General features: G+C 56.9%; 5 protein-coding genes across 5 annotated transcripts, besides 9 other annotated features; all 5 read right to left on the bottom strand.

Annotated features, from left to right (window-relative positions):
* Positions 1 to 204: 204 nt before the first annotated feature.
* TraAM80_06134 (uncharacterized protein) lies at positions 205 to 1,701 on the bottom strand (the record flags this gene model as incomplete). The annotated part of the gene is made up of 1 exon (XM_029382989.1): positions 205 to 1,701. The coding sequence occupies one exon, from the start codon at positions 1,699 to 1,701 to the stop codon at positions 205 to 207; it is 1,497 nt and encodes a 498-aa protein (XP_029237158.1).
* Positions 1,702 to 1,747: 46 nt separating this feature from the next.
* Positions 1,748 to 1,768: a microsatellite.
* Positions 1,769 to 2,195: 427 nt separating this feature from the next.
* On the bottom strand, positions 2,196 to 4,862 carry TraAM80_06133 (vacuolar sorting-associated-like protein; the record flags this gene model as incomplete). The annotated part of the gene is made up of 1 exon (XM_029382988.1): positions 2,196 to 4,862. One exon carries the CDS (start codon positions 4,860 to 4,862, stop codon positions 2,196 to 2,198), a length of 2,667 nt encoding a protein of 888 aa, XP_029237157.1.
* A 94-nt stretch (positions 4,863 to 4,956) lies between these two features.
* Positions 4,957 to 4,982: a microsatellite.
* A 277-nt stretch (positions 4,983 to 5,259) lies between these two features.
* Positions 5,260 to 5,276: a microsatellite.
* Positions 5,277 to 5,594: 318 nt separating this feature from the next.
* Positions 5,595 to 5,626: a microsatellite.
* Positions 5,627 to 5,670: 44 nt separating this feature from the next.
* Positions 5,671 to 7,323, bottom strand: TraAM80_06132 (uncharacterized protein; the record flags this gene model as incomplete). The annotated part of the gene is made up of 1 exon (XM_029382987.1): positions 5,671 to 7,323. The coding sequence occupies one exon, from the start codon at positions 7,321 to 7,323 to the stop codon at positions 5,671 to 5,673; it is 1,653 nt and encodes a 550-aa protein (XP_029237156.1).
* Positions 7,324 to 7,823: 500 nt separating this feature from the next.
* TraAM80_06131 (uncharacterized protein) lies at positions 7,824 to 10,082 on the bottom strand (the record flags this gene model as incomplete). Its single annotated transcript, XM_029382986.1, has 1 exon — positions 7,824 to 10,082. The coding sequence occupies one exon, from the start codon at positions 10,080 to 10,082 to the stop codon at positions 7,824 to 7,826; it is 2,259 nt and encodes a 752-aa protein (XP_029237155.1).
* Positions 10,083 to 10,277: 195 nt separating this feature from the next.
* Positions 10,278 to 10,300: a microsatellite.
* Positions 10,301 to 10,527: 227 nt separating this feature from the next.
* Positions 10,528 to 10,561: a microsatellite.
* Positions 10,562 to 10,796: 235 nt separating this feature from the next.
* Positions 10,797 to 10,828: a sequence feature (A-rich).
* A 55-nt stretch (positions 10,829 to 10,883) lies between these two features.
* Positions 10,884 to 10,914: a sequence feature (G-rich).
* Positions 10,915 to 10,937: a microsatellite.
* A 190-nt stretch (positions 10,938 to 11,127) lies between these two features.
* TraAM80_06130 (ubiquitin-conjugating enzyme variant Kua like proteinue) lies at positions 11,128 to 11,440 on the bottom strand (the record flags this gene model as incomplete). Its single annotated transcript, XM_029382985.1, has 1 exon — positions 11,128 to 11,440. A coding segment is annotated over one exon (313 nt), but the record flags the coding sequence as incomplete, so codon positions are not given.

The following is an 11,440-nucleotide window of genomic DNA, read 5'->3' as shown; positions in this document are numbered from 1 at the left end:
CCCCCCTCTCTCTCTGTGCATCTGAAAAGCAAACGAAGACACTCACGCCTTAACCCCAAACGAAACCACAAATGATTAATTTTCCTCCCCCTCAAAAAATGTCACCTGCTTCACTCCCTTCCAAAGATACACCCGGCAGAACGCTTGTGTGCGGGCTCGCAACGCCAAAGAAAGGAGGGGCAGGCGACACATGAAGAGACACGACTACTTCGGCCTTCTGCTGGCGCAAGCCTTCAAGCGCTGCTGCTGCTGCTGCTGCTGCTGCATAAAATACAGGGCGGTTGAGCGACGCGGTACACCCACCCCACCACTGCCCGAGGTGGAGGAAACGCCACCGTCCTTATGGACCTTTACAGCCAGCTGTGTCTCCAGCTCGTAGCAGTACAAAGACTGCTCGGTGAGTTCGTCGAGGAGGGAAACAACCAACTCCTGCAGCGCCTCTACGTGACTCTCACGTGCCAGCAAAGCGGCCTGCAGGTGCTCGTTTGTGTCCGAGAGACGCGTCCACTCGGGCCTCTGCGCTGCAAGCAAGCGCCGCATCTCAAGGAACTCGCGGCTCTCTAGCGTCACAGCGGCCGCAAGTGTGGCATAACTTTCCTCCGCCGCCTGCGCCACCACGCGCTGCTGCTGCAGGTGCAACGCAAGATCGACAACTTTCGCCTCCAAAGCAGCTAAAAGGGCCTCGTGGCTTTCGCCCTTGTCCCCTGCAGAGGAACCCCCTTTGCTACCGTCTCTAGAAAGGCTGGCGACGGTTGTCGCATTCATCGCGTCGTGGGGCAATGTAGTTGGGGGTAATAATTGCTTGCCCACCGCCACGTCCCCTGACGACAGCGGTGGAACCGCCTGCTCCGACACAAAGCGTGCCTCCCACACACACACAGCCGCTTGCGCCGCAGCAAGAGCCTCCTGCAGGGAGGCGTGTTCCTCCTGCACAGAGGCCCAGTACTGCTGCCGCGCCTCAATCTCAGCCCGCGCCGCTGTGAAGTACGCAAGGAACTCAGAATTTGTTGCATGCATCGCCTGCAGTTCATCCTGAAGTGCGGCCTCGCGTTCCACAACGGCGTCATGTTCCACTTGTCGGCGCCGCAGCACTTCACACTCCGCATCCGTTTCATGAAGGGTCGTGCGCAATCTGTCATTCTCCGCAGTCGCCTGTTTTACTGCCTCGCGCAGCTCACCCACTGCCAGCTCGAGGCGGTCGCACTGCCCAGCCAAGGCGTCCAGTTCCTGCCGAAGCACGTCCGCCTCACGCTGGAGCCGCTGGTGTCGCTCACGCCACATCGTCAGCTCTGCCTGCTTCTCCTGCAGCGCAGTCGTGGCACGATGCAGCTGCTCTTGCTGCTCCTTCTCCCGCTGCAGCACGGTGTGGGACACCTGAACACATTGCCGCAGCGCCGCCTCCTTGGACGCCACCTCCACCTCGAGTCGTGCCTTTTCAGCCTCGCAGGAGGACAACAGAGCCAACTGCTCATGCAGTCTCTTTAACTCCAGCCCATCGTGGTCAACCGCGGCGTCCGTGATTGAGGGCTGGAGCGCACCGCTCGGAGGATGACCACCATTGCCTGGACTTTCCGCACTGCTACCGCGTCGCCTGTCCGTATCCCCATCGTACGCTGTAGCTGCCGCTGTTGCGGCCGCGTGGCAAAGGGATCTTGCAAGGGCTCCGCGGATGACGTCCAGGTCGCTCTGAATGCCTTCCATGTACCGCTGTCTAACACTCCGTGCAGAGAAAGAGAGAGAAGGGAAACTCACTCTCTCTCTCTCTCTCACACACACACACACAGCAACAGCAGCGGCCGCAATCCCCCTCGCATGGCAAAGGCTGCACAGAAGTTCCCTCCGCAAGTCGCTGGGTAATACCGCCCCCCTCCTTGAAAGACAGAAGGGAGGACGAGGAAACCAAAGTAAACAGCAAACAATAATGATAGTAATACAAAAAAAAAAAAAAACTCACAGCACTCATCACAGACGCAAGGCGCAAAAAGGGAGGAAAAAAGCAACAGACGTCCCAATTTCTACACAACTTCCCCTACCATTTTTTTTTGTCTGTTGTGTCTTTCGTGCTCCCCTGTGTTTGCCTGTTACTCCCTACTACACCTTTTGCCTCCATTGGGGCGCCCCGCCCAGTACGATAAAGCAGCGTAGTTCCCTCTGAATGCCCCTTCGTCACTGCAGCGTCATGCAGGGAGGGTGACCTACACATCAATTTCCTTCCAGCGTTCATCCACCTGTTGCCGCGATCGGATGTAACGTGTCGTGTTGCGGTAGAATGTGCGAGCCGCAGCGTACACCTCTTTTTCGGAGCCACCGTCCGACGTGTGGCTTGCGTTTTTATCCTCCACGTCATCCACCTCGCGGCTACCGGTGCCGTCAGGGTCGCTCGTGCTGGCCGTATTGCAGCTGTTCGTCGCCTCCTGCACGAGGTCGATGAGGGTGGAGATGTTCTTCACCGTCACCCCGGGCGCATCCGTGGCATAGTAGTGCAGCAGCTGGTTCAGCAGTTCAACGAAGAGCGCGAGTCGCTGCGTCTCCGGCACGTGGTCTGCAATCTTCAGCGAGCGCTGGAGGCACTCGAGCACCCGGTGGTGGCTCTCCTCGGAGAGGGCACTCTTCCAGAAGAGGTTCGCGCAGAGCGCAACCACGCGACTCCGATCCACCTTTCGCACCATCTTGGAGCTGTACTGGCAGACTTTGGTGGCGAGTAGCTCGTAGTTCTCCTCGGTGATGGAGCGCAGGCTGCACAGGGAGGAGATAAGACATGTCACCATCTCAATCTGCTCCCGTGTATCGGCGGCGTTCTCTTCGTAAAGCTGAAAAGCATTGACGTAAAGCTCGTATGCGACATCGGGCAGACCACACGTGTCCGCGGCGTTGGCACTGGTGAGGTAGAGATGAAAGCTTTCCGCCGGCTCCTCATCGGCAAGCATCTCAAGAATGCCTTTCCCGTCACCGGAGTGAATGATCTGAAAGGGTTTGGTGCATGGCACCCGCCGTTTTGCCGCGGTGCCACCCTCGACGTCCAAGGTGTCGGTATTGCCATTCCCCTCTACATTCACCGTGTTTGCTATGCGGAGCGCAAGACGGATATAAAGTGACACCAATGTCGGCAGCGTTGCGGCAATGCGTCCCGGCCCGCCTTGCCCCAGTAGCTTCCGTACACCATTCAGCATCTTCAGCTGCGTGGCGACGTCGTCAGACTGTAGTAGGTGCAGTACGCAACATACGAGGTTCTGCTCCTCACGAGAATCCCCCACGACATGGCGTTGAACAGGTACGTCTGGCTCATCCTGCAGCAGCGGGGCAAGGAGCTCAAAGAGCCGCGCACATAACTCCAGCGTCCGGATACGGTGTGACGTGGACTGCCCGCTGACCATGCAGAACTTGAGCGCCACCACCCGTCGTGAGGCAAACGACAGCTTCTGCATCATAACCTCCAGGCCAACAATGCTGAGGACGACATTAGGGTTCTTTAGCGTCTCAATCACGTGCACAATCATGCGTTCGATCGCCATCGCCATAGACTCCTTTAGCGGGATGGTGAGTTGCCCTGCCACGGCGGTAAAAACGGCACCAATGTGCTCCACGGCAGCCGCCTTGTCCACCCTCAGCGTCAGACGAACGAGGCTTATCATCGCCCGCACGTACGCGGTGAGTGTGAAGGGATGCTTTGGGTAACCGCCCCCACTGCCGCTGTTTCCACCACTTCTAAGACCACTGTCAGGCATGCTCCTGTTATTTCTCGCCTCGCTTGCGGCCAGCATGGCGTCGAGGCGCGCCTTAAACACGTCAAACATCGTCTGCAGGAGCTTCTCCTCCTTGCGGCCACTCACCTCCGCGAGACCCTCCTGCAGCGAGGTCGCGTAGTTGCCAAGTCGCTCCATGAGGGAGGCCAGTGTGGCGCACACGTCTACCCCAGAGGAGACATCCTCGAGGGCACCGAGCAGTTCATCAAGGGTGAAAAGGTGAAACTCATCTGGGAATACCTGCACGATAACCTCCAGCAGGTACTGCTGCACCAGGGGCTCGCGGTACTTCACAATAATGCTCAGCAAGCGCGGCAGGATGCTGCTCTTGTACGCCTGGCGCTCCACCCCCTCTAGCTGCGAGATACGCACAATGTTCATGCCAACCAGCACGCACAGCTCCTTGCGGTCCTTTTGCTTCTGCTGCAGCTGACTCTGAAGCTCTATGGACCGCGGTGGCGCCTTCGCCTCGATGCGGACCAGCAACCAATTCATCTCTCTGAAGTTCTGCAGAATGAGCTTGGCTGTGTCCTCCACCGTGCCGCCATCAGCTTCCAGGCTGTTCACGATTCCACGGCCGCTGTCGCCAGGCAGCTTGTTCTTCATCATTGTCAAGAAAAAGTGACGTAGAAAAAGCCCCCTTGTGGGGTGCTGTACCCCTTTACACATCTCCACCAAATCCCGAACAATCTCAACGACAGGCTCTTCTCCGGACTTGGCATACACCGAGCCAACGACGATGAGGAGGTACAAACGTGGGACAATGTTGCCGGTATGTTGCACCACCTCGTACATCTCGTCCAGAGAACGCCCGCGGCTGTGCTCCTCATCAATATACTGCTCCAGGTGCTGTATCTCGTCAAACACCTTTATGTAGAGTTCATAGTAGTGCTGCGGAGTCAACATGCCTGTACGAAGCTCCAACAACATCTGTGAGGCGTTGCGCAGGACTTGAGTGAAATCACGCTGACGGATGTACGTCTTCATGCGAGCTGCATTCTCCTTCACCGCCTGCACGGCCTCCCCAAGCCATTTCTCCTGCTCCTGGCTCGGCGTCAAAATGGGCCTGTCGATGGAGATGACGTCCGGGGTGCTCCCCAGCGATGCATCAAAGGTCATGACTGCTACTCACCCCACCTTTGCGTTGGCTGTACTTGCCTCCCTCTCTCTCTTTCTCAGACCTGACAGCGGTGATACGGATAGTGATAGTGGAAGCAGCAGCAGCAGCAGCAGCAGCAGGGTAAGTAATACCGTGCGTCGCACAGACTTTGTAAAATACTGTCCTCGTGTGGGTGTTGGTCTGCAGGTGTAAGTGTAATCCCGTCCCTGCCCCCCTCCCTCTTCCTCACGCACACACAAATCGCCAAATGTGGTCTGGTTGCCAGATAAGCCCCACCTTCTCTGTCAAGCACGCGACACCTAACGGCACCCCACAAACAAGAGGGAGACAAACAGACAGAAAGGGGGAGAGAAAAAAGTAAAGGGATGAACGACACAAGTAAATGACGAAAAAAGAACACACACACACACACATGTACAAGCCATGGAGGCAGCTCAGGGCCATGCGCAGCCACCGCCATGGGAGGTGAGGACTGTGATAAGGGTCGTCACTGCAATTCCTTCTACATCTTTGATGTCGCAGTTTGCAGAAGCAATACCTCCACCGCAAGCCCCAGCACCATCGACATCATTACTACATATAAGCCATCTGCAGCGGCCACACGGCCTCCCCTGTGCTTTCACCACCACCACAGGAGGAAGAGGTGAATGAGGGGATAGGATGCAGGGCAGATATAGATATGCAGGCAGGCAGCAGCCCAAGTGAGGGAAATGCCACAAGTTGCGTGCCCCCAAACACACACACACACACACACATACATACAGATGTCTTTTCCAACGTACATTGCCGTTGGTGTGTTGTTCCCGCCTAGACGCACCTGAGAACCTCCTCCCTTGTCTCAGTGACTTGCAGGCAGCCGAAACCCCTGATAACGTCCACGAGGCACGCCTCAAGCTCCGCCACCTGCGCATCGTTGGGTGAACCGTATTTGTGTAGTCGCAAAGTGTACCTGGAATCCGATACCCTCCGGAACGTTTCTTTCGCAGCAGCAGCGGCGTCGTCAGAACAGCTGGAGCCATTCCCCTCGCCACTCATACTGAACCCCGCACAGCGGGCAATAACGGCGTCGGCAAGGCACTCAAGCTCCACTTCGGTGATCGGCCCCGTCACATGCACCTCCAGCGGGTCAAGGTCGTAGCGTACAACGAGAAACCCGCCACTGTGTCGCCTAGCCCCCGTCGCACCCTCGCCGCCATCGGCCAGCGTCACCTCACTAAGAGGGAGCGGCGCCGTTGGCGACGTGGTTGTCGACGTTGCTTTGGCGGCCACAGCCTCGGCGTCTACCGCATCCACCACATTTGCCGCAGGAACGACCACGCTGACGCCGCAAACGGGGCCCGTCACTGGCTTCCTTTGCGGTGCTATTCGCAGGCCGGCGGCACCACAGCGCAACCCTTGCATCAGATGCACATACGAGGCAACCATTTTTCTTGTTTCTTCCCTTTTGTTCCACACGGAGGGAGCATCACCTGAAGCAGGCGGTGACGGGGATGGTGAGGTGGCCGCCGTTGTTTGTGACGATGCATTGCCGTGCGACACTCTCTGGTGCGGGTCACTCGTGGGAGAAGCCGCCGCCCCGTTAAGGCTAGGAGGCAAACACGAGCTGGTCGGCAAAGCCACAATGAGGCGAATGTTTTGGTAACCAAAGTGTTGTGCGCTGTGGACGAAGTTGGTGACGTCGGCGTCGGTGTTGACAGGCAAGCGCTCCTCCTCCTCTGCAACACGGTACGAAACGTCAATGAGGTACGGCCAGCAGAGAAGTTTCTGCAGAGAGCGCTTGAGCCGCTGCAGCGGCGGCGGGTGAGTGAAATCAAAACGGATCTCCCCCATCTTCCTGCCACGGGTATCCAACACACTGATAGCCCTCACGCCGCACTGCATGTGCTGTAGCACCGGTGCCGCGGCAAACATGTCACGTCTACAAACCCGCAGGAACTTGCGTTCGGGGCAGCGGTACAAAAGGAGCACCTCCAACGGGACACCCTCCTCGCTTGCCTTCGCATCTTCCCCACTACGCTTGGCGCTCCCATCATCCGCGGCAGCACCGTCGGAAGAGACGCCCTGCATACCGGCAGCAACTGGTTGTACCTCCCGCCGCAGAACCTCTCTTGTCCACTCCCACTGTCCCCGGTTACTGACCAAAAGTGGACCAAACGCCTTTGTCTGCGCCTCCAGTATCAGTTGAAACAGTAGCTCTCTGGATTCCACCTGGCTGGAGTTTGCCTGGCCCTCATGCTGCAGTGGTTCTCCTTCCAGCAGCTGGCGCGCGAGTGTTAGACGCTCCGCACTTCCGTGTGCCGTCACGAGGGGCGCGGTGGCGTCGTCGTGCGGGATAACAAACTTTGAAAACTGATGCGGCAATTCGAGCTGCACGAGGCGTACCATGCAGTGGGCAAGACTCTCCACATCCTCCGCGTCCGAAAAGAGGGAATTCGCGCCAAAGTGAATCCGCACCTTCATCTGTGAGTGCCCACGCCGGACCAGAAGCTCGCCGCAGCCTTTCCCTCCTCCTCTCGCCGCCTGTTGCGCTCTTTTTCCCCCAACGCTCTTCCTGTAGCGAAACCTGTAACGTGTGGCACCCACCACGTGCGTAGAATGCAGGTGACAAACAGTGAGAACCAAAAAAAAAAAAAACGGAAAATAATAATATAAACTTAAAACATAAAGTGACGTACGCGTTAGTGCCTCCCCCCCCCCCGCCCCACGACAGGTGGCATCGTTGATGCGGCGGAGACGCCTGCAAATCCAAAGCGCACGGCGAGAAAACAGAGGCACACAAAAGCAAATACGCAGAAGCACAAAAGAAGAGTTGCTCCCCTCTTTGGCCATCCACAAACAGCGGCATCCACAGTCCACTCGAAAGGCCCCAACTCCGTTTTTCCCTCCCTCCCTCTCTCTCACACACACACGCACACGAGAAAGAGAAAAGGAGAAGCGGCAGCAAGAACCGTAGCAGCACGTTATTCCTCTTTGTCCTTCCCACTTCCTCCGTCACCGCGTTTTTCAGAATCGACGTCTCGGTTTTTGTCCCCACCACCATTTTCGCCGCCGCGTATTCGCTTTTGCCCAGGCACCGCAGAGGGGTTGGCTCCACCGTTCTGCTCCTTTGCTGCCTCCCGCTGCCGCAGGAGCTGCTGGTGGTGCCTGGCAACCTCGTCAGGGTCAAATACCACCGGTGTTTGTCCAAAGGTGCGCTGCACCGCCCCCTCAAACGTGGCACTGGTAGCATCCATGTTCTCTAACACATACGTCTGCGACGCGGCGTCCAGGTTGTGCATGAGTTGCATGCCGCACAGACTAAACAAGTTTTCATACGTGTCCTCCATAAACACATGAGAAAGCGGGTGGTCCCACGGTGCGACAGCCTCCTCACCCTCATTATTTTTATTACTGTTATCATTACCCACACCAACAGCATGGACGATGGAGGGGTCTACACCTGCAGCCTCATTTGGGCAGGTCGATCCATTGTGATCCTCACCCCTGCCACTGCTTCTGCCACCACCACCACCAGCCTCGCCAAGGGGAGGCATACCCTCTGCTATGCGGAGCGCGTTGCAGCGCTGGCATACAAAAAAGGTGCGATCATGCTGCAGCTCACACGTTTGACACATAAAGGCCTGCTCGTCCCGGATCGGATGTCCGCAGTGGTCGCAGGCGTCGTGTAACGGCAACATCATCTCGTTAACACTGGCGGTGGTGGCGCGTGGTGCAAATCGTTCGTACGCCTCTCGACACGGCGTGCACTTGCACGTCATATCCGCTGTAAACGCGTCAACCGAGAGGAGCATGCCGTGAAACGGATAGACGTCGCTTGGACACTTAGCATCGGCTCCGACCCCACAGGCCACGACGCGTTTATGCTGCTCTGTAGGAACACGTTCTGGCAGCACACCCTCATAACAGTGAAGCGGGTCATTTTCCACAAGCCACGGGTACTCCTGCATACAGTGAGCGCAAACAAAGCCCATAAATGGGTCATTGTTCATTATTTCCACAGCGGCCTCCGGTGGCATAGACATGTACAGGGCAGGATCCTCCACCTCCGCCTCTGGAACCGCCTCTGCAATGGAGCAGCAGCCGCGGCACCCACAGCTAAACTCGACACCCTCCGGGGCCCCATTCCCCGTGCCATCCTTGCGAGAAGGAATAATATACTCGGAATCCACATCGTGGTCCTTGTGGCAGCGTAACCGGCAGGGGGTGCAGACAAGTGTGTCACAGGTGCGACAGCGGAAGGCAACGACAGCACCTTCGAGCACGTCTCCATAGCACGGAATGCGCCGGAATGCACCAGAGTAGAGGCAGGTCATGTGCGAACTCCAGTAGCAGGTTGTACACAACATACAGACAACGCCACCACCATCGGTGTCATCGGCAGGGAAGTTGTCCTCGCAGTTACAGTAGCACCACGAGTTCAGCGTACGCGGATAGCGATTTTTACTGTTCAAGGGGACCACAGATGTTGCTGGGGGCAACCCTGTGGCGGAGTCAATGAGAAAGCAACAATGTTGGGGTTCGTCTTCCGCGCCTCTGCCTTCGTGCAGCCGCGGTGCCTCTTCGCTACCTTGGTTCCCCTTCACTTCGGGCTCCTTTTCTACCACCTGATGCCAACACGCGGCAGTGCAGCAATCGCAGCGCATGTAGTACCGCACCCCCCACTCTTCTACGTCATGCGAAGCGTGGCAGACGTCCGCACAGGCATAACAAAGGGCATGTGCCGGGTTCGCCCGCCCATTCCTCACGCATGTTCGACAGACAAAGGCGATCTGCCGCGCATACCCCCGGCTGTAGCTGCAGCGATACCAGCGGCTGTCAAGCTCCACCGTGGTAGATACGAGCCGATGCAGCTGCGCCATCGCCTCCTCGTTTATGTGTGGAACGGCGGTGGCGGAGCCGACCAGCATGACCGGAATGGTGACGGCGGCGGCGGCGGCGGACGCCCCCACTCCATCGACGCCCTGCGGCTCAGCGGCAATTAGATCCATCAGCCGCACCTCATTGCGTCCCTCACGACGGTGCCGCTTAAGCACGGGGCCACCGAACATCAAGCGTTGCTTCTCGGCCGGCACCCCGCTGCGCCGTGCAAGTTCATCCTTCAAGTCGCCCACTGTCGCTGTCGTGGTGGGAAACACAAGCAGCATCTTCTGCCCCGCGTGTGTCACAGCCACGCGAATGCCTGCCGCAGCACCGGCGTCTTTGTTGTGGTGTGTGAGCATTACTGCTGGAGCTCCTTTAACAGGACCGCAAACACGAGGGGTGGAGGACAACAAAGTCTTGAACATGGAGGGAGGGGAGAGAACGTGTATGATGAGGCAGACAGGCACGCCACAAGGAGAGATCCCGCAACGACGCCCACAAACAACTGAAATGATAATAATTAAAAAAAAACGACTCAACGAAACAGTACACACAGAGAGAGAAAGAGAGAGAGGGATATGAACAAAAACAGTGAACGCACGGTGGACATGTATTTGACACACACGGCAACCGTTGCCCTCCCAGTCCCCCTCCCCCTCCCCCCACGCCAGCTGCCAGGCCGGAGAAGTGAGGCAAATGCGCACCACCAAAGTAATAGTAATAATAATACACTCGACAGACAAACGCCAAACAACGGGCGCCACACAGCCGTAATTGCTGTGGAATCAACGCGGCGCAAGGGCGCATCAAAAACAACACCAACAACAACAACAACAACGCACACTCACAGACAGCTGTTGGCAATGCCATGCACAAGCAGAAGCCACAAATCCGCGTTGAACTTCTCTCCCAGTTTCTACGTTTGCCTGTTTGTTTAATATTATTACGAAGTTTTTCCCTCTTTTAATCTCGTACTTCTTCACCCGAGTGAGGGGGACAGGCAACTGCACGTCCGCTATGCTAAGTCTGTTTTATATACTTCGTCTTTCTTCTTGAGATCCCCCCCCCTTCCCTCATTTCTATTCTCGTTTTGTTTTTCATTTTCTCACTTCCCCTTTCAATGCATGAGCGCGCCTGTGGCATCTCGGTGTAAAAGTAAACCTCCCTCCCTCCCTTCTTCCTCTTCTTCCCAACAAAAAAAAAAAAAAAGAAAACGATGAAACAAACGACAACAGCAGCAACAGCGGTGTTGAATGCCATTTTGTTTTTCCCCTTAGCTCCCCTCAGACTTCAAACTAAGTTTCACTGCCCCTGCTACCTCTTCCTTGTTTTCTTTTTTCCCCTTCTCTTTACATTGTTGCCGCCCTCCTACCAAAAGCTGCGCACTTCCCCCTCTCCCCATTTCTACTTGCCCAGCAGGTACTTGTCGTTGGCGCGCGGAATCTCCCCGGTGAGGGCCGTGACGACGGTCTCAGCCACGCGCCAAAAGTTCACGTGGTCAAGAACCCCGTTCATCCACCCGGTGGTGATGCAGTAGCTCTGGTCATGATTCCCAATGTGATGCTTGCGGTGCCCGCGCGGGGTTAAAATGAGGTGACACGACATCATAAACCGTGCCACGGCGGGGGGCTTCGCCATATGCGACCATTTGTGCACCTCGTTAGTCAGGGCAACGAATAGGGTGAGCGTCAACAGAAACACATGACCGCTGACGTTG

The sequence above is a fragment of the Trypanosoma rangeli genome (assembly GCF_003719475.1).
Source record: "Trypanosoma rangeli strain AM80 chromosome Unknown Tra_15.4_contig_00216, whole genome shotgun sequence".
In the NCBI taxonomy this organism is placed as follows: Eukaryota; Euglenozoa; class Kinetoplastea; order Trypanosomatida; family Trypanosomatidae; genus Trypanosoma; species Trypanosoma rangeli.
This window is presented reverse-complemented; position numbering and strand designations above follow the sequence as displayed.